The sequence below is a fragment of the Trachypithecus francoisi genome, unplaced genomic scaffold (assembly GCF_009764315.1).
Source record: "Trachypithecus francoisi isolate TF-2019V2 unplaced genomic scaffold, Tfra_2.0 Lachesis_group12, whole genome shotgun sequence".
Classification (NCBI taxonomy): Eukaryota; Metazoa; Chordata; class Mammalia; order Primates; family Cercopithecidae; genus Trachypithecus; species Trachypithecus francoisi.
The window spans coordinates 58,698,049-58,722,818 of record NW_022681457.1 but is presented as its reverse complement, the minus strand read 5'-3'; the positions used below and the strand labels follow the sequence as shown (position 1 = coordinate 58,722,818).

At 48.6% G+C, this 24,770-nt stretch overlaps 1 protein-coding gene across 3 annotated transcripts in view; it reads right to left on the bottom strand.

The window, feature by feature from the left end:
- Positions 1 to 3,076: 3,076 nt before the first annotated feature.
- Positions 3,077 to 24,770, bottom strand: part of VSTM2B (V-set and transmembrane domain containing 2B) — a 39,763-nt gene continuing 18,069 nt past the window's right edge. For all 3 annotated transcript variants that reach the window (XM_033225566.1, XM_033225564.1, XM_033225565.1), the window contains one exon: positions 3,077 to 3,769. In XM_033225566.1, coding sequence (XP_033081457.1) covers positions 3,681 to 3,769 — 89 coding nt within the window. In that variant the 3' untranslated portion in view covers positions 3,077 to 3,680. The remainder of the gene's footprint in view (positions 3,770 to 24,770) is intronic.

Here is a 24,770-nt window from a genome sequence, read left to right as displayed (position 1 = left end):
AAACACTGTCTCTACTAAAAATACAAAAAAAAAAAAAAAAAATTAGCTGGGTGTGGTGGCAGGTGCCTGTAGTCCAGTTACTTGGGAGGCCGAGGCAGGAGAATTGTTTGAATCCAGAGGCAGAGATTGCAGTGAGCTGAGATCACACCACTGCACTCCAACCTGGGCGACAGAGTGGGACTCCATCTCAAAAAAAAAAAAAAAAAAAAAAGATAGACCGGAGAGTTAAAGTCAAAAAAAAAAAAAAAAAAGTTAGACTGTATCCCTGGCTGGCAAAAGCAGAAGCCATTTTAGTCACGAGCTCAGCAGCTCACAAATGGCTGTTTGCTGTATTCCAACCAAGGGCAGTCTTGGATCAGACAGAGCTGTTGTTTTCTGAGCCAGAGCTGTAACCAGGAATGTGATGTTGAGAGAGAACTGAAACAGAATGCTGCAGCCTCTGCCCACACCACCTCTGGTCAAATTCTGGGAATTCCTATCCTTCCTTCCAGGCTATGCCCCCAAATACTGGCTGCTGCCTGGAGGGCACAGGTGGGTCAGCACCACATGAGAGGCTAGAGTCAGGGACAATCCTCATCACCAGGCAGAGCAGGGCTCCTCCACGGAGGTCTGGGCGTGGCTTGGTCTCCCCTACCCCCCAGCCTGGCTGCCCTCCTTCCTTTCCCTGCTGTCACTCAGCCCCGGGCTGGAGAGGAGTTTGTACTCCCTCTGGACTCCTGTCCCTCACTTTAGAGTTAGTTGCTATATGGACCCATAGCTCCACAGTCCCTTCAAGCAGGCGGGGGCACTCTCTGGCTGCACCCAAGCTCCCGAGGCTGCCCACCATGCATTTTTCCCAAACCTAAATAGACCGTCTTGTTCTCCAACCCCAGCCCATGTCTGCCGAGGCTGAAAGCAAACTCCAAAGGGAAAGGCAGTTTTGGGAGTCAGCACCATGCCACAATTTTTGTTTCTGGAGGGTGCTTCTCTCTTCTGGTTTGTATGCATTCCATAAAACACAGTGCAGGCTGAGTGTTCTTTGTCCTCATTTTCGGAGTGCATGAGACCCCAGAAAGCATGAGCCCAGGCCTCGTGGATCGGCACTGTGGATTCTTAGGGGTGCACTTAACTTCTTCTTTCTTTGTGTCCAGGGTCCTGGACCAGCGGGACTGCTGGCAGCCGCTCCTTGGGAGCCTGGGTCCAGAGATTGGCCTTGCCTTCCAGCCCAGCAACAGCTCCAGTCTCAGTTCCATTAACTTCTGCTGGAGGCCAGGTTCAGCCTCCCCTTCAGGGAACTTGCTCAGCCTCATGCTCAGCTTCCCACCTAGAAGTGCTCTGTTCCCAGGAGGCAGACATGAGGAATAATTTTCTGTGTTTGAGGGGAAGCCTCTTTGTGCAGAAAAGGCTGGTTTCTCCAAAGCACACCTGCTCCTCTCACTAGGGCCCATCACCCCAGCCCCTCCCCTGTGCCCATCACACCTGCCCCTCCCCTGTGCCCATCACAGCAGTCCCTCCCCTGTGCCCATCACACCTGCCTTTCCCCTGTGCCCATCACAGCAGTCCCTCCCCTGTGCATATCATGCTAAAGGTTGGGAGCTTCCAGGCTGGGACCTGACCACCCGTGTTTGTACAGAAGCATCTGGTTTTGATAACGGGGAATGAATCCCCAGCCCTCCATCCCCTGGAATGATCTGGCACAACGTCACCCTTACTGACACATTGTCCCCGTTCTACTGGTATCCGGGAAGTACGGTTTGCTCTCCAGCACACTGGGCCAGTATTTAACATGACATTAGCTGCCGCAGTATTGAGTTAACTATAAAAGGAGATGATCCTTCTGGACAGAATCACTATCCGCCAGACAGAGTGATTAAATTTACAGCTCGATTGGTGCTGATCAATATAAAGGAATTGTGAAACAAGTTAATGTACCCATCAGAAACAGCCGTCCCGACCGTTCTCTCCACACAGGCCTCCCTGGACATCAGGTCCACCCGGGGGTCTCTGTACACGTGGGACTGTCCAAATGCACAATTTCTCTTCCCCTGAGCTAAATACAGTCAATCAACTACACACTGAGCCAATCAGGACAGACTGGGTATGCTGCGATAATGCCGAAGATGAGTGGGTGAAGCGGCACGGCGGACTCCTCACGGGGCTGCACGATCCAGCGCTGGCCACAGGGAAGGCTGTGTTCATCGCAGTCACTCAGGGACCTAGACTGGCAGAACACTTGCTGATGTGAATGCTGCGAGTCGTCACGTTAGAGGACAAGTGCTTTGGAGGGCCTCCCACTAGCAATCCTGTGCCTTGGACTAGGAGCAATGCGTGTCCCTTGTGTTCCCAGCTCATGCGCCAGAGCTGCGGCCCCACCCGCCACAGGAGGCCAGGAAGTGCCATCCTGCCGCGTGCCTGACCAGCAGAGAACGGAAGTATTTAGCGAACGACATCAATGACAACCACACTTATTGAAACTGCAGGTGTTAAAATCTGGCTGGGTTTTAAACAAATCCATGGGCTCCAGCTATCTAATGAGATGCTGTCATAGAATGAAGTATACATAGTAGCCCCCACGCAGGGCGTGCCCGTTTCCTTAGGACATGTGTAACCTGCCCCAAACCCATGAGTTTCAGGGTCTCAAAGCAATCTTTAGATGCATGGGAAGGAGTGTGGCAAGCCCTACCTTCTCCCCAAATTCCCCCTTCAAACTAGCAGCAAAGCTAACCCCAGTAAATACACCTTGACATACAATCTCCAAGTGGGCGAATGCATTGCATGATTCATTGAAACCAAGTGGGAAGCAGTGATTCTTGACTTATTTCACACCTCCTCCTGGTGATCTCCTTTCCTTCAGGACCCAGGCTGGGGGCTGGTCTCACTGCTGCCTCCATGAGGTGCCCTGTCCCTAAGGGAGGCTGGGCAGGTGCTCCCATCTGCTCAGCGTGGTCTCAGCCAGGTGCCCTGGGCTGTCCTCCATGTCGGGTGACACCCAGCCAAAAGTGCAGCTGGAGTCAGAGCACAGGAGGGGACGGCAGGCAGCCAAGCTGCAGTGGGCACCAACGCTTGACATTCATACATGGCTGTAAAAAGGTTATTTCAAAGTTGTTTTTTATTCAACTGTTCTTCAGCAATATACAATACAATTTATAAACAAGTGTCTGACCTTGTTTCCAATCTTTATTTAAAAATAAATATTATTGACAGTGAATTTTAATTATGATGTCTTTTTTTAATCAAAATGCCTTAAAAGAAATAATTTAATAAAAAAGAAAAGCCCCCAAAGAAAAAAAGTAAATAAAAAAAAATCCTAAACACAATAATCTACTAAAAATATTTCGCTTTGTCAAAAGGCTTTGACCCCAACATTTGTACATATTATCCTAAAGATAACTGCTCAACAGTTCGTGCAAAATGAAGACTTGGAGGGAAAGTGTAGAAAATAAAACTACATTGAAGTAGAGAAATCATCGATTCCCATGTAGACTGCACGGGCCAAACTCCAAATTATTTGGAAACTAGATGCATTATTTTAGGTGTTCTACATTTGTGTAACTTCCCCAAAAATATGATTTATTTATTTTCCATGTGGACTTTTTCATGCGCCTCTCAGTCTCTCTGTGTCCATTCAGCGACGTGGTCCTCACCGAGGGCCCTGGGCAGGTCATGTGTGGCCTCTGAGATGCTCGGGTTGGCCCTGTCTGTCAATGTCCCACCAGCAGGTGCAGGAACTTATGCAGAGCTAACAGAAGCAGGGACAAGAGCGGGTCTGTGGTGGAGCTACGGCCGGTGCCTGCAGGGGATGAGAAAACAGGCAAGGTTAACAGCTGAGTCACAAGAACCTAGGAGCTTACAGCAGACCAGGGACAGTGAGGCTTCCCCAGGCCAGGGCGGCTCACACTCAGCATCCAGCTGGAGGCTGGTGTCTGTGGCTGCCTTGGTTTAATGATAAAGCATTTTGTTGCTGCAGTTTGTAATTTACAGACCATATACTTTAGGATCCTAGTGAGATCAGACACAAGCGCCTGGCCTGAAGTGGGGTGTGAGAGCTCTAATGTCCAAGTCATTACCTTATTTTAACAAAAGGATGATATGAGCTGGCCATGGTGGCTTATGCCTGTAATCCCAACACTTTGGGAGGCTGAGGCTGGAGGATCACTTGAGCCCAGGAGCTTGAGACCAGCCTGGGCAACATAGTGAGACCCCATCACAACAAAAAATAAAAAATTAGCTCTGTGTGATGGCATGTACCTGTATTCCCAGCTGCTTGGAAGGCTGGATTGCTTGAGCCAAAGAGTTGGAGGCTGCAGAGAGCTGTGATCGCACCACTGCACTCTAGCCTGGGAGACAGAGTGAGACTCTATCTCAAAAAAAAAAGAAAAAAAAAGACAATATGCTTCCTTCTCCCCAAATACACACTGCAAAATGTCCTCATAATTTCTAGCCCTGCTTGTCCTCCTCCTCCATAAAGGCTACATGATTGCACACAATTCCGTCCCTTGTGCATCCCAGCGTCCCCTCCACACCCCTGCCTAAACTGCACAGCTTTGCACTCCCATGCACCCTGTCTCGGGCATCCTGATGCTGCTGTGTATAAGTCTTTTTTCCACAGCAACCTTGTCTGTTCACTCTTTGGGTTGCAGTGTGGAGCTGAGAAACCGCAGGTTGGTGGAGACGAGTGGGCTGGGGTCTTTGAGGAACCACCCCAGCAACATCTGGGTCACTTCCACCTGTCTCTCCAGTATGATCATAACCTGGCCCCTGGCCTGCCATGGAGGCCGTAACACCTGTGCCTCACCCTGTTTCACCTGGGTTCCCCACCTGGCTCCCCGTCGGTCTTTAGGGTCTTCATCTGTTGTAAGGCCTCCCGTGCAACTGGGGAAAGCCCACCCGTAAACCCTGGGCTTCTCACCTGGAAAGTGGGATGCTCCCTCCAGGGTTATGAGAGGAGCAAGTGTAGAAGCACCCTACATGCTCCTTGGTGCTGCCAAAACCACAGGGGTACGCCATTGCTACTTGCTTAGTCAGCGGCGTGAGTGGATGCGGTTTCCGGCCCTGCCCTGCTCACTTGCACCATCTGGAGGCCTGTCTCCTCCCTTCTCTTGACCTCACCAGCTGGGCTGCAGCCCCGTGCCTGTGAGGAGGGGTGCAGGAGACCCTACCCTGTGTCAATTTTCAGTAGGGCGGAAGGCTCAGCTGCTTTCACTCCACCACGGCAGCCAGGACGGCTGGTTCCCTCCAGCCTTAATAAACAGAGACTTGAGGCTTCCCTGACAAGGCTGGGCCTGAATGCACAGCTCTCCTCTCTCCAGGTAGCAGCACCCTTAGTCCTTCCTATCCAAGGTGTCTCCTGCTCATTAATTCTCCCTGCTCTGGGCATAGCTGTCTGTGTCATGGAGTTCATGTCCGGGCCCCCATCATCCTCTTTTTGCGGAAAGAGGAGGCTGCACAAATCATCTGGCCTGAAACTCCGGGATTCCACCTGACCACTGCAGGAAACACAGACTGTGTTCAAACATCTGAATGCAAAGTGGGTGGTGCTGTCCGAGGGGCAGGTGAATTGTCCACAGACCATCGCTTCTGCACACAGTTCTGGGGCCTGGGTGAGAAGTATTAGAACACCAAAACTCCAGGTGCGCAGACCTTCCTCTACAGATCTTTATGCTGCAGGCAGATGTCCCTCCTGGCCCTCCTGCAGCACAGCTCAGGCTGGTGTTCTGCCTCTGGGACTCTTTAGTGGGAAGAATCATCCTGTGGTTGTCGCTGCGAAGACTCCAATCTGCTCTCATTCCTTGCTGTTAGGCATCACTGGGAAGGACGAGGGGTGGAAGCGGTGATGGATGAGTTGTTGGATGCCCAGGTGACTGGGTGGAGTTCACCGAGGCTCGGGTGTTTGGAAAGTGGGGATCCAGCCAGGAGATCAGGGTACTGCCTCCCAGGTACTTCACCCACAGCCAGACTGCCCCCACGGGCCTCACAGATCTCCTGGCTCTGATTTAATTTATTAATTAATTAAGATGGAGTTTTGCTCTTATTGCCCAGGCTGGAGTGCAATGGTGCAGTCTCAGCTCACTGCAACCTCCGCCTCCTGGGTTCAAGCGATTATCCTGCCTCAGCCTCCCGAGTAGCTGGGATTACAGGTGCCCCATACCATGCCCAGCTAATTTTTTGTATTTTTAGTAGACAGGGGGTTTCACCATGTTGGCCAGGCTTGCCTCGAACTCCTGACCTCAGGTGATCCACCTGCCTCAGACTCCCAAAGTGCTGGGATTACAGGCTTGAGCCACCATGCCTGGCCTTTTTAATTTTTATTTTTTTAAATTTTTTTGAGATAGAGTTTCACTCTGTCACCCAAGTTGGAGTGCAGTGGCATGACCTCGGTTCACTGCAACCTCTGCCTCCCAGGTTCAAGTGATGCTCCCGCCTCAGCCTCTCGAGCAGCTGGGATTACAGGTGCCTGCCACCATACTTGGCTAATTTTTGTATTTTTAGTAGAGATGGAATTTCATCATGTTGCCCAGGCTGGTCTCAAACTTCTGACCTCAAGTGATCTGCCCACTTCGACTTCCCAAAGTTCTGGGATTATAGGCATGAGCCACCGCGCCTGGCCCCTGGCTCTGATCTTTAGGCTTCTGTAAATCCTGACACGAAGGCAGGTGCAGGTGAGACAGAAATAATCCGCAAGAGGTGTTTAAAGGTGGATGCACCTGTGCATGGAACTCCAGACACTCAGGATATGCAGCAGCAGGGGAAATGGCTAATGGGAGGGTGAGCCTGGCAACATTAACCTTGCCTGGTGCCTCATGGGACTGTTGGCATGGAGATTTCAGGAGACATTTAAGATTGCCTCTAAGTACTCCCAACTAGTCATTGGCACTATCACAGCCTCACCTACTCATGTTTAAAAGGTTTTAAATTGCAAGGTTTTCAAAACACCGTTGATTGAAATAACCAGCCTGCCACTCTGTGCTGGGCCAGGGTGGAGGCTGCAGTGGCAGTGGGGCTGCAGTGTTGGCTCTTGGAGGCTGATGCCTGGGGAGGGTTCACCCAGGGCCTGCTGTGTGTCTGCTGGTAGATGTCTGCACGGTGGCCAGGGTTTGGCTCCTGGATGACACTTCATTGTCTCCCTGGCCCGGCACTGATGTTGGAGTGGGAGGGAACCAAGAGAAGTAGGATGGTGCAGTGGGCTGGCACTGGAGAGATGGGCTTCCAAGCCTAGTCCTGTTTCCAGCTTGCTATGTGACCCTGGGCAACATTCTTCACCTCATAAAATGGGATGTGCATAGCTCCATAAATTAATATGTGCATGGCATGTCTCACTGGGCGGGGGTCCAGATTAAGCAATATCATAGTGGTTGATTGCAAAATGGCTACAAGTCCCCCTTCCCCATCCCAGCATCCCTATCATAGTGCCCTCCCACATTGACTCTGGGCTTGGCCACATGACTTGCTTTTGCTGATGGAACATTATCGGGTGTGAAGTGAGCAAAGGCCTGAAAAGTGCTTGTGCACTGAGGTTTGCCCTCTCTCTTGTGGCTCCTGGAACCCATTGTCACATGAACAAGCCTGGACCAGCCTGCTGCAGGATAAGAGCCATGAGAAGTCCTAGCGGACGTCCCTCTAAACGAACCAGGCCTCAACTGAATTAGCAGCTGATTATAGGTGCATGATTGAGCCCAACAGACCAGCAGAAGAACTGCCCAACTGAGCCCAGCCCAAATTGCTGAGCCAGAATCCTGAGCTAAAAACGGCTGTGGTGTTCTGCCAAAGCCACTGAGTTTTGGGGTCCTTCATTATGTATCAAAAGCTAACAATACAAGCATGTAAACAACAGCGCCTCAACAGAGTCAAGTGCCATGCAAAGAGAGGTTACAGAAAAGGGTGACATAGCTTCTTCTCTAAAAGGATTGGAGAATAATCTTTCTCAGGTTGTAGATTTCCTTCTCTCAAGAAGAAAATTTTCCAAGCTAGAATCAGCAGGGCAAATTATCTCCTCAATCATCTACTTATTTATTTATTTATTTGTTTAAAATATTATTATACTTTAGATTCTGGGATACATGTGCAGAATGTGCAATTTTGTTGCATAGATATACATATACCATGGTGGTTTGCTGCACCCATCAACCTGTCACCTACATTAGGTGTTTATACTAATGTTATCCCTTTCCTAGCCTCTCAACCCCCAACAGGCCCCAGTGTGTGATGTTCCCCTCCCTGTGTCCATGTGTTCTCATTGTTCAACTCCCACTTATGAATGAGAACATGCAGTGTCTGGTTTTCTGTTTCTGTGTTAGTTTGCTGAGAATGATGATTTCCAGCTTAATCCATGTCCCTGCAAAGGACATGAACTCATCCTTTTTATGGCTGCATAGTATTCCGTGGTATATATGTGCCACATTTTCTTTTTCTTTTTTTTTGAGATGGAGTCTTGCTCTGTCACCCAGGCTGGAGTGCCATGGTGCAATCTTGGCTCACTGAAAGCTCTGGCTCCCGGGTTCACACCATTCTCCTGCCTCAGCCTCCCAAGAAGCTTGGACTACAGGTGCCTGCCACCATGCTGGCTAATTTTCTGTATTTTTTTTAGTAGAGACAGGGTTTCACCATGTTAGCCAGGATGGTCTCGATCTCCTGACCTCGTGATCCACCTGCCTTGGCCTCCCAAAGTGCCGGGATTACAGGCATGAGCCACCATGCCCGGCCTGCCACATTTTCTTTATACAGTTTATCATTGATGGGGATTTGGGTTGGTTCCAAGTCTTTGTTATTGTGAACAGTGCTGCAATACACGTATGTGTGCATGTGTCTTTATAGTAGAATGATTTATAATCCTTTGGGTATATACCCAGTAATGAGATTGCTGGGCCAAATGATATTTCTGGTTCTAGATCCTTGAGGAATTGCCACACTGTCTTTCACAATGGTTGAGCTAATTTACACTCCCATCAACAGTGTAAAAGTGTTCCTATCTCTCCACATCCTCTCCAGCATCTGTTGTTTCCTGACTCTTTAATGATCGCCATTGTAACTGGCATGAGATGGTATCTCATTGTGGTTTTATTTTTATGTTTCTTTTTTAAACATTTTTATTTTATTCCAAGTTCTGGGACACTTGTGCACAATGTGCAGGTTTATTACATAGGTAAACGTGTGCCATGGTGGTTTGCTGCACCTATCAACTCATCACGTAGGTACTAAGCCCCACATGCATTAGCTATTTATCCTGATGCTTTCCCTCCCAACCTCCCCACCGACAGGCCCCAGTGTGTGTTGTTCCTCTCCCTGTGTCCATGTGTTCTCATTGTTCAGCTCCTACTTATTAGTGAGAACATGTGGTGTTTGGTTTTCTGTTCTTGTATTAGTTTCCTGAGGATAATGGCTTCCAGCTCCATCCATGTCCCTGTAAAGGACATGATCTCATTCCTTTTTATGGGTGCATAGTATTCCATGGTGTATACATGCCACATTTTCTTTATCCAGTCTATGATTGATGGGCATTTCGGTTGATTCCATGTCTTTGCTATTGTGAATAGTACTGCAGTGAACACATGTGTGCATGTATCTTTATAGTAGAATGATTTATATTCCTTTGGGTAAATACCCAGTAATGGGATTGCTGGGTCAAATGATATTTCTTGTTCTAGGTCTTTGAGGAATCACCACACTGTCTTTCAAAATGGTTGAACTAATTTATGTTCCCACCAACACTGTAAAAACATTCCTATTTCCCCACAGCCTTTCCAGCATCTGTTGTTTCTTGACTTTTTAATAATCACCATTCTGACTGGCGTGAGATGGTATCTCATTGTGGTTTTGATTTGCATTTCTCTAATGATCAGTGATGTTGAGCTTTATATATATATATATATATATTTATATACACACACACACACACACACACACATACATGTTTGTTGGCTGCATAAATGTTTGCTTTTGAGAAGTGTCTGTTCATGTCCTTTGCCCACTCTTTAATTAGGTTTTTTCTCATAAATTTGTTTAAGTTCCTTGTAGTTTCTGGATATCAGACCTTTGTCAGATGGATAGATTGCAAAAATTTTCTCCCATTCTATAGGTTGTCTGTTCACTCTGACAATAGTTTCTTTTGCTGTGCAGAAGCTCTTTAGTTTAATTAGATCCCATTTGTGAATTTTTGCTTTTGTTGCAATTGCTTTTGATGCTTTCATCATGAAATCTTTGCCTGTGTCTATGTCCCAAATGGTATTGCCTAGATTTTCTTCTAGGGTTTTTATAGTTTTGGGTTTTACATTTAAGTCTTTTTTTTTTTTTTTCTTTTTTTCTTTAGATGGAGTTTTGCTCTTGTTGCCCAGGCTGGAGTGCAATGGCACCATCTCAGCTCACTGCAACCTCTGCCTCCTGGGTTCAAGCAATTCTCCTGCCTCAGTGCCCTGAGTAGCTGGGATTACAGGCATCCACCAACACACCCGGCTAATTTTTTGTATTTCGAGGAGAGACGGGGTTTCACCATGTTGGCCAGGTTGGTCTCAAACTCCTGACCTCAGGTGATCCACCCACCTCGGCCTCCCAAAGTGCTGGATTACAGGCATAAGCCGCTGCACCCACCTTACATTTAAGTCTTTAATCCATCTTGAGTTAATTATTGTATAAGGTATAAGGAAGAGGTCCAGTTTCAGTTTTCTGCATATGATTAGCCAGTTTTCCCAGCACTATTTATTAAATAGGGAATCCTTTCCCCATTGCTTGTTTTTGTCAGGTTTGTCAAAGATCAGATGGTTGCAGATGTGCGTCTTATTTATTTCTGAGTTCTCTATTCTGTTCCATTGGTCTACGTGGCTGTTTTTGTGCCATGCTGCTTGGTTACCATAGCCCTGTAGTATAGTTTGAAGTCAGGTAGCATGATGCCTCCAGCTTTGTTCTTTTTGCTTAGGATTGTCTTGGCTATATGGACTCTTTTTGGGTTCCATATGAATATTAAAACAGTTTTTTTATAATTCTGTGAAGATGTCAATGGTAGTTTAATGGGAATGGCACTGAATCTATAAATTGCTTTGGGTAGTAAGGCCATTTTCACAACACTCATTCTTCCTATCTACGAGCATAGAGTGTTTTTCCATTTGTTTGCGTTCTCTCTGATTTCCTTGAGCAGTGGTTTGTAGTTCTCTTTGAAGAGATCCTTCACTTCCCTTGTCAGCTGTATTCCTAGGTATTTGATTCTCTTTGAAGCAATTGTGAACAGGAGTTCATTCATGATTTGGCTCTCTTTTTGTCTACTGTTGCTTGTGTATCACAGGAATACTTGTGATTTTTGCACAGTGATTTTGTATCCTGAGACTGCTAAAATTGCTTATCAGCTTAAATAGCTTTTTGGCTGAGACAATGGGGTTTTCTAGATATAGAATCATGTCATCTGCAAACAGAGACAGTTCAATTTCCTCTTTTCCTGTTTGAATACGCTTTATTTCTTTCTCTTCCCTGATTGTCCTGGCCAGAACTTCCAATACTATGTTGAATAGGAGTGGTGAGAGGGCATCCTTTTCTTGTGCTGGTTTTCAAGGGGAATACTTTCAGCTTTTGCCCATTCTGTAGATATTGGCTGTAGGTTTGTCATAAATGGCTTTCATTATTTTGAGGTATGTTCCATTAATACCTAGTTAATTGAGAGTTTTTAACATGAAGTGCTGTTGAATTTTATCGAAGGCCTTTTCTATGTCTATTGAGATAATCATGTGGTTTTTGTCTTTCGTTCTGTTTAGAATTGTGTTTCTTGCATCCCAGGGATGAAGCTGACTTGACTGTGGTGAATAAGCTTTTTGATGTGCTGCTAAATTCGGTCTGCCAGTATTTTATTGAGTATTTTTGCATTGATGTTCATCAGCGATATTGGCTTAAAGTTTTCTTTTTCTTTTTTTGCATCTCTGCCAGATTTTGGTATCAGGATGACACTGGCCTCATAAAATGAGTTAGGGAGAAGTCCTTCCTTTTCAATTGTTTGGAATAGTTTCAGAAGAAATGGTAACAGCTCCTCTTTGTACCTCTGGTAAAATTCAGCTGTAAATCCATCTGGTCCTAGGCTTTTGTTGGTTGGTAGGCTATTTATTACTGCCTCAATTTCAAAACTTATTACTGGTCTATTCAGGGATTCAACTTCTTTCTGGTTCAGTCTTGGGAGGTTATACATATTCAGGAATTTTTTCGTTTCTTCTAGAGTTTTTAGTTTATTTGCATAGAGGTGTTTACAGTATTCTCTGATTGTTGTTTGTATTTCTGTGGGGTCAGTAGTGATATCCCCTTTATCATTTTTTATTGTTTCTATTTGATTCTTCTTTCTTTTCATCTTTATTAGTCTAGCTAGCAGTCTATCTATTTTATTAATTTTTTCAAAAAACCAGCTCCTGGATTCATTAATTTTTTGAAGGATTTTCCATATCTCTATTTCCTTTAGTTCCACTCTGATTTTGGTTAACTGTTTCTTTTCTTTTACTAGCTTTGGAGTTTGTTTGATCTTGGTTCTCTAGTTCTTTTAGTTGTGATGCTAGGGTGTCAATTTGAGATCTTTCTAGCTTTTTGATGTGGGCATTTAGTGCTATAATTTTCCCTCTTAACACTGCTTCAGTTGCATCCCAGAAATTTTGGTACATTGTCCCTGTTCTCATTGATTTCAGATAACTTCTTGATTTCTGCCTTAATTTCATTATCTACTCAGGAGTCATTCAGGAGCAAGTTGTTCAATTTCCATATAGTTATGTGGTTTTGAGTTTCTTAATTTTGAGTTCTAATTAGATTGCACTGTAGTCTGAGAGAATGTTGTAATCTCAGTTCTTTTGCATTTGCTGAGGAGTGTTTTACTTCCAATTTTGTGATCAATTTTAGAGTAAGTGCCATGTGTCACCAAGAAGAATGTATATTCTGTTGTTTTTGGGTGGAGACTTCTGTAGCTATGTATCAGTTCCACTTAATTCAGAGCTGAGTTCAAGTCCTAAATAGCCTTGTTAATTTTCTGTCTCAATGGTCTAATATTGACAATGAGGTGTTAAAGTCTCTCACTACTATTGTGTGGGAGTCTAAGTCTCTTTGTAGGTCTCTAAGAACTCGTTTTATGAGTCTGGGTTGTCCTGTATTGGGTGCACATATATTTAGGATAGTTAGCTCTTCTTGTTGAATTGATCCTTTTATCATTATATATGCCCTTCTTTGTCTTTTTTGATCTTTGTTGGCTTAAAGTCTGTTTTGTCAGAAACTAGAGTTGCAATCTCTGCTTTTTTCTGCTTTCCATTTGCTTGGTAAATTTTCCTCTATACCTTTATTTTGAGCTTATGTGTGTCTTCACATGTGAGATGAGTCTCTTGAATACAGCACACCAATGGGTCCTGATGCCTTATCAGCTTGCCATTCTGTGTCTTTTCATTGGGGCATTTAGAGCTTTTACATTTAAGGTTAATATTGTTATGTGCACATTTGATCCTGTCATCATGACGCTAGTTGGTTATTTTGCAGACTTGTTGACGTAGTTGCTTCATAGTGTCATTGGTCTTTGTACTTCAGTGTGTTTTTGCAGTGGCTGACAACAGTTTTTCCTTTCCATATTTAGTGCTTCCTTCAGGAGCTCTTGCAAAGCAGGCCTGATGGTGACAAATTCCCTTAGCATTTGCTTGTCTGAAAAGGATTTTATTTCTTCTTTGCTTATAAAGTTTAGTTTGGCTGGATATGACATTCTGTGTTGGAAATTCTTTTAAGAATGTTGAATATTGGCCCCAATTTCTTCTGGCTTGTAGGGTTTCTGCTGACAGGTCCACCATTAGTATAATGGGCTTCCCTTTGTAGGTGATCTGGCCTATCTCTCTGACTGCCCTTAACATTTTTTCCTTCATTTTAACCTTGGAGAATCTGATGATTATGTGTCTTGGGGTTGATCTTCTCATGGAGTATATTTCTGGGGTTCTCTGGGTTTCCTGAATTTGAATGTTGGCCTGTCTTGCTAGGTTGGGGAAGTTTTCCTGAATGATATCGTGAAGTGTGTTTTCCAACTTGGTTCTGTTCTCCCCATCTCTTTCAGGCACTTCAGTCAGTTGTAGGTTTGGTCTTTCTACATAATCCCATAGTTCTTGGAGGTTTTGTTCATTTCTTTTCAGTTTTTTCTCTCTAATCTGGTCTGCCTGTCTTATTTCAGTGAGATAGTCTTCAAGCTCTGAAATTCTTTCCCCCCCTTGGTCAATTCAGCGATTGATATTTGTGATTGTATTGTCAAGTTCTTGTGTTGTGTTTCTCAGCTCTGTCAGGTCATTTCTGTTCCTCTCTAAACTGGTTATTCTGGTTAACAGCTCCTGTAATGTTTTCTCATGTTTCTTAGTGCAGCAAAGTTTGTTATTACCCACCTTCTGAAGCCTACTTCTGTCCATTCAACCATCTCAGCCTCTGCCCCATTCTGTGCTCTTGCTGGAGAGGTGTTGAGATCATTGGGAGGAGAAGAAGCATTCTGGCTTTCTGAGTTTTCAGTGTATTTTCATTGATTCTCATCTTTGTGAGTTTATGTAGCTTCAATCTTTGAGGCTGCTGGCCTTTGGATGGGGTTTTCTTGCTGGGACTTTTTTTGTTGATGCTGTTGTTGTTGTTGCTGCTTTCTGTTTGTTTGTTTTTGCTTTAACAGTCAGGCCCTGCTTCTGTAGGGCTTCTGTGGTTTGCTGGGGGTCCACTCCAGACCCTATTCACCTGTGTTTCTCCCACACCTGGAGGTGTCACCAGTGGAGGCTGCAGAACAGCAGAGATGGCTGCCTGCTCCTTCCTCTGGGATCTCCATCCCAGAGGGGCACCAACCTGATGCCAGCATGAACGCTCCTGTATGAAGTGTCTGGTGACCCCTGTTGTGGTCTCGGTCAGCAGGCATGGGATCTGGTACTGCTTAATGAAACACTTTGGCTACCCCTTGGCAGAGGGGGTGCGCTATGCTGGGGGAGGGGATCCCACTTGTCCAGACTACCCAGATTCCTCAGCCAGCAGGGGAAAAGACTAAGTCTGCTGATCTGTGGAGACTGCGGCCGCCCCTCCCCCTAGGGGCTCAGTCCCAGGGAGATCAGAGCTCTGTCAGTATAGCCCTGGCTGTAGCTGCTGAAATTCCTACAGGGAGGCCCCACCCGATGAGGAGGGATGGGTCAGGGTCGGGCCTAAAGGGGCAATCTGACCGTGATCTGCCATAGCCGCTGTGCTGCACTGTGGGAAATTCCTCCTGGGTCCAAACCACCTAGTCTCCCCAGCACTGGGATGAGAAAAACAGCAGACTGGAACTGCAGCAATGGCTGCCGCCCTTCCCCCTGGGACCTCAGCCATCTTAGGCAGCAGGCAGCCTCAGTGATGACAGCTGCCTCCTCCCCCCAGAACTCAGTAGTCTTAGGCAGTCTCTAGCTGAGTGCCGTGCTTGGGACCCAAGGCCCTGGTGGCATGGGCTCACGAGGGAGATCTGATCCACGGGTTGCAGAGATCTGTGGAAATAGCATGGTTTTCTGGGTACGGTAGCATGATCACTCACCGCCTCCCTTGGCTGGTGGTAGGTGCTCCCCTTGCCCCATATGGCTCCCAGGTGGTCCACTGCACCACCCTGCTTTTCCTTGCTTTCCACGGGTCCTGCCAATGACCTAGTCAGTCCCAGTGAGAGAACCCGGATACCCCAGTTGCTGGTGCAGGATTCCTCAACCACTTATTTTGAGACATCCCTGGATCTTTGGCAAAAGAAAGACCTAGGATTTGCAACCTTTTACTACCTGATTCATCAGACATATAAACAATTTAGGTTTCCCAAATGAATCGAGGCACACCAAGGAAGACTGGCTTCCAGGCTGGCCCTGAGTAAGAGAGGTCTGTACATCAGCAATGGTTCAGAGCTCTGGAGTCTTGCAGCCCTGTGTCCACCTGCTCCCCAGGCATTGCCTCCCTTTCCAAATGTGACACAAGACCCAAAGAGGTGAACGATGTTGCCCAGGGTCACGTTGTCTGTTCCATTGTCTAGCACTCGGCCTCTGCTGTCCATTGCTGTCCAGAATGGCAGGTCCCAGGCCCAAATTGACCCTCCAAGGCAGGGCCCAGAGGGTGCGTTCTGCTCAGCTGAGGTAGGATCTCATTCCTATCCCTGTAGCCTCTTTTTTAACACGGTGTGGAGACATCTGTGTTCCTGGGGGCCATGTGCTGAGCAGGCTGGCTGGCATGCAGGCTGATGCATTGATTGGATGCTAATGGTTTCTTTATCTATTCCCTCCTGTCCTAGGGAGTACCAGGAATAGTGCTGGAGCATGTGGAACTTTATTTGTCATGATTAAGCTGCAAAATCAGGCTGCTTGAGAGGTGAGGGAAGCCCTCTGATGGAACAGTAGCTGATTCATTCCTTATATTAAGCAAGTATCATCATTTTGCTAATCATTCTTCTTAAAGGAACCAAAGCTTCTTTGGCTCAAGATTAAGATATCAATTAAGATATTAATTTTTATCATTCAGATAGTGAGCAGGATAAGAGACACGCTGGAGCCATTTGAAAGAGATGCTTAAAGAACACAACAGGCATCTCTACTTCCCCCTGCCCCCCACCCCATCATAAGCACACTAAAAGTGCCAGCCCAGCAGCTTCTGTCTGGGAAATTCCTCATTTCAATTTATCAAGCAAAAGCAGAATTCCAAATCCCTGCCAGAAAGCTGTATGACAGCTCTCAAGTCATTTTAAGCCTTGTGATAAAAGTAAAGGTGAAGGTTCCTCCAGGCCGTCGTCTGACCCAAACTCTGCCCAAGCCTGTGAGTTAGCTTCCTGGAGAGTGGGGAGAAGGGCTGGTAATCCCCATATTGACTGGGACTTCCATAGGCATGGAGTATCTGGTCTATGCTGTGGAACGGAGTGCAGAGGGGGCCACTCCTCCCCTGTGGGCATTGGGATCATGGTGGGGGGCTCCCAGCTTACCAGTCTGCACAGCTAGCCAGGGCAGCCACTGCTGTCCATGTTTCTAGAAGTACGGATGGCTTCCCTCTGCTTTTGGGGTCATATGGGCCCCGGCTGTGGTCTGTGGCCCTTGTCCTGTGGCTGTGGCTTAGAAGAGAGCTGCAGCCCTCTCCACTGGAACTGAGAGTCTTTGGGCCTGGCTAGGTCCTTTGCCCTTGCAAACCTGCTGGTGGCCTGGGAGCTGCAGCTGGGCTCAGGGGTTTGCAAACAGTGCTGTTTTTTTTTTGTTGTTGTTGTTGTTTGTTTTTTGTTTTTTGTTTTTTTTCAGGTTTGAGAAGAGTAAGTAAAATGAAGACACATTTGAGGCCTGGCTCTACACACAAAAATGGACAACAGGCTGGTCTGGCTCTTGCAGCCTGGCTAAGTGGAAGCTCATTTCATAGGCTGATGCTGTAATGCTTCTCCTGTCTTTCACTTGCTCTGTCCAGTAGTGCACAGAATATTCACACATTGAGTGCAGGCAGCCACTAGAGAAGAGCTAGTTCAAGGGAAGACATTGTCATCTTCAGACAAAGCCATTCCAACAGTAAGCTTGGATATTCTACCATGAGGACAACCATGGAGGTCTGACGGACAGGCCACTCCTCTGTCAAGCAGATCAAGGTCACTCGCATCTGTTCTGCATTTTGTGCCGTCATAGCACATTGATTGATTGACTGATGATTGACAGGGTCTCATTCTGTCACCCAGGCGGCAGTACAGTAGTGCAATCATAGCTCACTGCAGCCTCTAACTCCCAGGCTCAAGTGATCCTCCTGTCTCAAGTGAGCCTCTTGAGTAGCTGGGACTACAGGCACATGCCACCATGCCCAGCTAATTTGAAATTTTTTTTGGTAACAATGGAGTCTTGCTATGTTGCCCAGGCTGCTCTTAAACTCCTGGCCTCAAGTGATACTCCCACCTTGGCCTCCCAAAGTGTTGGGATTATAGGTGAGAACCACCACTCATGGCTTATAACAGATCTTTAATCAGAACAAGGGCTTCTTGGCTAGAAAGGGTAGAGAACCAAGCTGAGGGTCCTGGATAGGGGCCCCTGAAACAAGAGGGCTGTCCCCAAGGGGCAATAATGGCCTTGATGGGCTGGACTTGAACATCCATTTAGCCATGGGGACACTGGCCTGTCTGCCTGGGGCAGCTGGGAACAGACCTGCTCTTCCCGATTCCCCATCACCTGCTCTGGGGCCCACTCAGGAGTGCAACAGAAGGCCATGCCCCAGCTGAAGGAGGAGGCTCCGTCTCTGAGTTTCCTGGGGGCAGGGTACAACGAGTTTCTCTGGGTTTGCAGGGGCTTGTGGGATGAGAGTAGGAGAGGGCATTTAGTAGCCATCCTGGCTACAGTCAAACCCCATCCTTTTCCCTCTGGGGAGATGTATATGATCCAGATGTCAAGGCCAGGGTCAGGGCCAGCATTAGGGCCAGCATCAGGGGTCTCCTCGGGCAGCACTGGGGCCAGTGTCAGGGGTCTCCTGGGATAGCACTGGGGCCAGTGTCAGGGGTCTCCTGGGATAGCACTGGGGCCAGTGTCAGGGGTCTCCTGGGGCAGCATTAGGGTAGCGTCAGGGTTCTCCTGGGGCAGCACTGGAGCCAGCGTCAGAAGTCTCCTGGGACAGCACTGGGGCCAGTGTCAGGGGTCTATTGGGGCAGCACTGGGGCCAGTGTCTGGGAGTCTCCTGGGGCAGCCTTGGGGCCAGCATCAGGGTTCTCCTGAGGCAGCCTTGGGGCCAGCGTCAGGGGTCTCCTGGGACAGCATTGGGGCAAGTGTCAGGGTTCTCCTGGGGCAGCACTGGGGCCAGTGTCAGGGGTCTCCTGGGGCAGCACTGGAGCCAGCATCAGGTGTTTCCTGGGACAGCATTGGGGCAGCGTCAGGGGTCTCCTGGGGCAGCACTGGGGCAGCGTCAGGAGTCTCCTGGGACAGCATTGGGGCAGCGTCAGGGTTCTCCTAGGGCAGCTTTGGGGCCAGCATCAGGGTTCTCCTGGGGCAGCACCGGGGCCAGCGTCGGGGCTCTGCTGGGGCAGCATTGCGGGCAGCGTCGGGGGTCTGCTGTGGCAGCACTGGGGGCAGCGTCAGGGGTCCGCTGGGGCAACATTGGGGGGCAGCGTTGGGGGCAGCGTCGGGGCTCCCCTAGAGACTAGCCTTTCACTCTTCTTCTCTATTTCCCTGCCTGCCCCACTCCCTGATTTCCTGGTTACAAAACACTGTATTCTACAGAGTCCAGGGACAAGGTGGAGGCACCAAGTGTCCACCTGAGGGCTGTGTGGTTTGCAGAAGGGTCGAGTTTGGTGCACGCAGAGTCTTACAAATTGTAAATTATAATCTGGCATGTACAAATTGGGAGACTTCTACATAAAAGCAGAGATTCAGGTATTTCCTAGAAAGGCCCTAGAACCAGCAACCCCGGGCCTGCTTTTCCACCAAGCTACAGGATGCTGGGGCGGGCAGGGGCTGGCTGCTCCTCCCAGCAGAAATCCTTCCCCTCATCCCTCCCTGCTAGCCCCCAGCCTGGGCCCAGGCTGAGCTGCCAGTCCCATCCCCACCTCCTGTGCAGTGGGCCCCTTTTGCTCAGCCAACCTGGCCCATCGTGGGTGCCTGAATTCGCATTCTATGTGCCAGGCCTGGTGCAGGACCCAGGAGGCTTGGCTTGCACCCTATCTTTGTCCCTATGCAGTTGTGTGGCCAGGCATGCCCCTTCCTTCATGTTGGGGGCTGGCTCTCCTAGCTCCCACATTCCCAGCTTCCTGATGGGGCCCCTGAGCCTGTCCCACCCTGGGAGCGTCTGGTGGGATCTCCCAGGCCCTGTTGAGAACCTGACTCTCAGCTCTTCCCTGGATGCAGCACTGGCCCAGCCCGCTGCAGGGTGAGAACCTCTGGCACCTTGCAAGGACGCTGCCTCCCTTGTTGACATTTTATGAAAGCCTCTTCATGGATATTTATTCAAAGCGAGTCAGCGAGGAATAATTGAGCACTAACAGAGTTCGGATAGAATCAGTTTCTGCCATAAAATTAATGTGTACTGTAACTGGGGCAGAAACGAGGGGTCACTGATACAATTGGGCTTTAAAGGAAATCGAGATATTTTAAAGAAAAGTCCAGTGTGGGGTGCAGACCTGCGAGAGCAGACAAGATGTGCACCTGTCCTCCTGCCCTGTCCCTCGCTCCCAGGCCCTGGGCAGTCAGCACTGGGTTTGCAGACAAGCTGTCCTCCTGGGGGTGACGTCATATCCCCTGGGGATGATGCCCAGATGGCTGCCTCCGTGTCCAGGCCGTGGAAGGAGCCGGAGCACTCCTGGGTGAATGTGGCCGGACTGCTTGTTCCCTGCCTGTTTTAGCCATTCCCCACTGTGCCCTCTCTCCCCTGCCATAGCCCCAGTTGAGGCCTCCACCATGCCCAATGACAGCAGTGGCCCCTAAAGCACTCTCCTACCTTCGTAACCACCCGTGCCCCACTCTGTCCTTCAGACGCACCTGGATACTCTCCCTGTGGTGCAGAACCTTTGATGACTGCCCTCTGCCCACGGGAGAAAGAGCCACTGCCTGAGTGCCACAGTTGGGGTTTCTCCATAATCCTCCATCCCCCCACTTCACTCTGGCCACTCCCCTGCTGCAGCCATGTGCTCTGGTTCCCTGCAAGCATCTCCAGGCTGACTCTGCAGAACGACTAGCCCCCTACTTTTCCTTTGTCCGGATGCTGCCTCCTCCAGGCAGCCCTCCCTGAGCACCCAGACACAGAGGGATTGACACAAATGTCTGTGCTATTTGTTTAGGTGCCCCTTGCCTCTGCCTTCTTCTCTTCCACTACCCCATAGGTGCCTTCCTCACATGTCCTACCTCTGTTCCTGGAGGAAGCCCATGCGTGAGAGGGCTGGCCTAGGGCCTCCCTCTCTCCTCAGCCCCCAGCAAGCAGCCCCACCCACAGCCAGGACATGGCAATCGCCTGGTGTTGCAACTGACGACCTCCAGATGAGAGCAGAGGGCAGGGACCAGACCAGTCAAGCAGACAGAACCTAGCACCTTTAGGATAATGAGGCAAAGGTTACCAGCACTTATTAGGGCCAGGTACTGCAGCAAGTACGTGACCTACGTTAAATTCTATCCTTGTAATGGCAGGAGTTACTTTTACCCCTATTTTATAGTTGGGAAAACAGGTCCAGGGAGATGAAGTGATTTACCCCAGGCCTGGGGTTGCCAGATAAAAAACAGGACACTCCATTGAATTTGAATTTCAGGAAAACAGTGGATACTTTTTCATACAAGTATGTCCCAAATATTGCATGGAACATACTTACGTTAAGATGTTACTGGTGGTTTATCTGAAATTCAAATTTAACGGGGTGTCCTATATTTTTATTTGCTAAATCTGGCAGCCCAACCAAGGCCACACTGAGATAAACAGCAGGACTGGGACTCGCACCCAGGCAGTCTGGCCCCTTTGCACACCTAACCACTGCCACACACACCACCTCTCCAGCCCAAAGAGCCGAACTCTCCTTCCCTAAGAATGCCTCAGCCCAACCCCGGCCCATGGCTACTTGCAAGGGAAGGAGAATGGGGATGATATTTTTTCCTGAATGTTAACATTCATGGTGGCTTTTAAATGTGGCCAACTTTGTCGCCACCTCCTCTCCAGTTTTCCACCTCTTTTGAGATAATATCTTGCCCCAATGGCCCTTTAATGATGTCACTTAAAGTGGATGGCAAGCAGGCCTTTTCTCTGTGGTTGGGCAGCTGCTGTCAGAGGGGGCCACTGGCGGGCCCGACTGCAGTGAGCCCCGGGGAGCTCCCCATCAGGGACGGTGAGGCTGCCTCCCTCAGCATGGGGCCCATTCCTCACCTGGAGGCCCTTGCCCCATCTGGATTGCTAACCTTCAAGGCTGTGGGATGCTAACAGGCACACAATTCTCAGTGCCCCCAGCAGTACTTGGCCCCTGCAAGAGAATTTTCCCCTTTATCCCTCTCAGCGGCCTTAGGAGGTAGAAGCCACTTTCCCCTTTTATAGGTGAGGTCCAGAGAGTTTGAGTGACTTGCCTAAGGTCACACAGTGGGTAGGTGGTAGAAGGTTATCTCCAATGACTCCCTGGTACCTGTGAATGAGTCCAGGTTCCTTAGCTAGCTGGAAGCCCTTTCACCCCGTGGACAGTGCTGCCTTGCCTGTCTCCACACTCTTTTGAGTGCCTTGAGCTCCAGGTAAACGGGACTCCCACGCTGGGGGCTGCATGCACCCAGGCTCTCCTGCCTTCAGGCCTTTGCTCAGTCTGTTCCCTTTGCTAGACTCCCTTCCTGATCCTCTCCGGCTCTCTCGAGCTCACCCATCCTCTCTGGCTCATCCCAGAGGCCCCCACAAGGGGACTCCAACACAGCTCTGAATCCATCTACTTCCTGAACCTGCCATTACCCCATACCCACCCTGCCCTGGCCCTCCAACCCTCCCCTTTACCGCATCAGCTCTCACCTGGGCGGGGGCAGCAGCTCCCAACAGGCCGCCCTGCATCCACTGACCCCCCGCAAGCCAGCCACCGACACGCCAGCACTCTAATGTGGCTGCCCGGAATGCCCTTTTCTTTTCTTTTCTCTTTTTTAACTTTTATTTTAGAATCAGGGGGTACATGTGCAGGTTGGTTCTACCAAAAAGACACCTGCACCTGTTAGTTCATCACAGCAGTCACTATTCACAATAGCAAAGACATGGGACCAACCCAGGTGCCCATCAATGGCGGGTTGGATAAAGAAAATGTGGTGCATACATATCATGGAATACTATGCAGCCAGAAAAAAGAGCCAAATCATGTCCTTTGCAGCAACAGAGTGCTCTTTTCTTTTGTTTTTTGAGATAGAGTTTCACTCTTGTCGCCCAGGCTGGAGTGCAATGGCCTGATTTTGGCTCACTGCAACCTCTGCCTCCCCGGTTCAAGTGATTCTCCTGCCTCAGCCTCCTTAGTAGCTGGGGTTACAGTCATGCGCCACCACGCCCAGCTAATTTTTGTATTTTTAGTAGAGATGGGGTTTCACCATGTTGTCCAGGCTGGTCTTGAACTCCTGACCTCAGGTGATCTATCTGCCTCAGCCTCCCAAAGTGCTGGGATTGCAGGCGTGAACTACCACGCTGGACCCACAGTGCTCTTTGCAAATGCAAAGCACAAATTCCTCCTGCTCCCCAAGTTCCCAGGAGTGTCTGTCTCAGGTTGAAGACCTAACTCCTCTCGCCTGGCTACCCCTCTGCCTGCACCCCTGCCTGCCTCCCAGTGCCATCAAGAATCCACCCTGCCGACCCCCAGGGATCTCCCATTCACCCATTTCTGTCCTTCTCAGACCATGGGTCTCCTTCAGACAGCAGGCCCTCCCTGACCCAGTCTGGAGGCTCTCTTTGTCCTACAGGCTGCAAGCCAAGCTCCATTTCTTCGGGGCTACATGTTGATGGCCGTAGTGTGTTACCATCTGACCCCTGTCTTCTCTGCTAGAGGGTGTGCCTGAGAGAGTGGAGACCATGGCTGTCTCAGCTGCATATGTCCTCATCACCCAGCACACTGCCCGTACCCTGAGAGGCTCATAAAATATTTGTTGAATGAATGAATGAATGAAAGTCTTTCTTAGACATCCCAGCTGGTCTAACCATCCATAATGCACCAGACATTGGGCCAGGTCCTTCAAAGGTGGCCTTGTATTTTTAACCTTCAGATACAAGGTGGGGCTGAGAGACCTGTCTCAAGTTCCCTCTGGGGAGCCCAGGGCTGCCACAGTGACCTTGACCTGACCTTCCAGCTGCCTAACACTGCCAGCACACATGTCTTTGTCTAACTTTTTCTCAAGACCATTTCACAAATTCACCTTCATTTTCCTTTTATACCAATTTGTTCATTAAAAACTCTTCATTCTATTATGCCGCATTCAGTTTTATAAGCCACTTCAAATTCTTCCTTTAGAAGGTAGCATATATGTGAAAACTATTTGTGTATTTAATATAATGTACATACATATTGGTATATATATACCCACGTGAGAACTATATGAGCTGCTTTTAAATCTTTTAAAGCAGTAGAACCCTATTTTCAACTAATGGCTGCATGGGACCCCAATATGTAAAACCATTAGAAGCAGAATGGCTCTGGTTGAAGTTGGGGTGGGGCTCCTGGGGTTCCAAGGAGCACAGTTTGGGAATCACTCACCCTAGGCTCTCTAAAAGCCCCTTCAAGATCTAAAACTCTGGGACTTGTGAATGCTGGAGTGCTGGTGTGCCCATTATGCAGATGGCAGAGCTGGGGGATCTGTCCGTATTTTGAATGAGTGGAGCCCGCCCCTCCTTGAAGTCTCCTATACTGGCCTCATTTAAACCCCAGTTGTCTGGGGGTACCTCACCTCCCTGCTACAATCTTCCCAACCTTGGAGCCAGGGTGTACCTTGGATCTCCTGGGTCTGGCAAATAGTGGGTAGTCAATTAATGCCTGCTCAAGGAAGGCTGCTCACTGTATGGGTCCAGGCTTCAGCTCCTTGTCCTGCACAGTGGAACTTGGCCTGGCTGGGCAAAGGCAGGGATGGTGGAGCATGGCTTGAGGTCGGGGAGGAGGCTGTAGGTCCCTCCAGCCAGCACACACAGGACCTAACCACAGTCCTTTCCCATTACAATCCGCCTTTGGGTTCCACCTCAGTGACACCTGGATATTTCTTTCTGTTTCACAGTGAGGACTTTTCTTTAGAAACACAATTTAACCAAAAAGGTTAACATATTTTAATTGCCCAGGGATAGTGCTCTGAAAATTCTATAACATGTGCTCATTAAATGAAATTAGCACAGAGGAGCTGCCCGGGATATGTCACGCGTTAAAATATGACGCTATAGAATAGAATGCA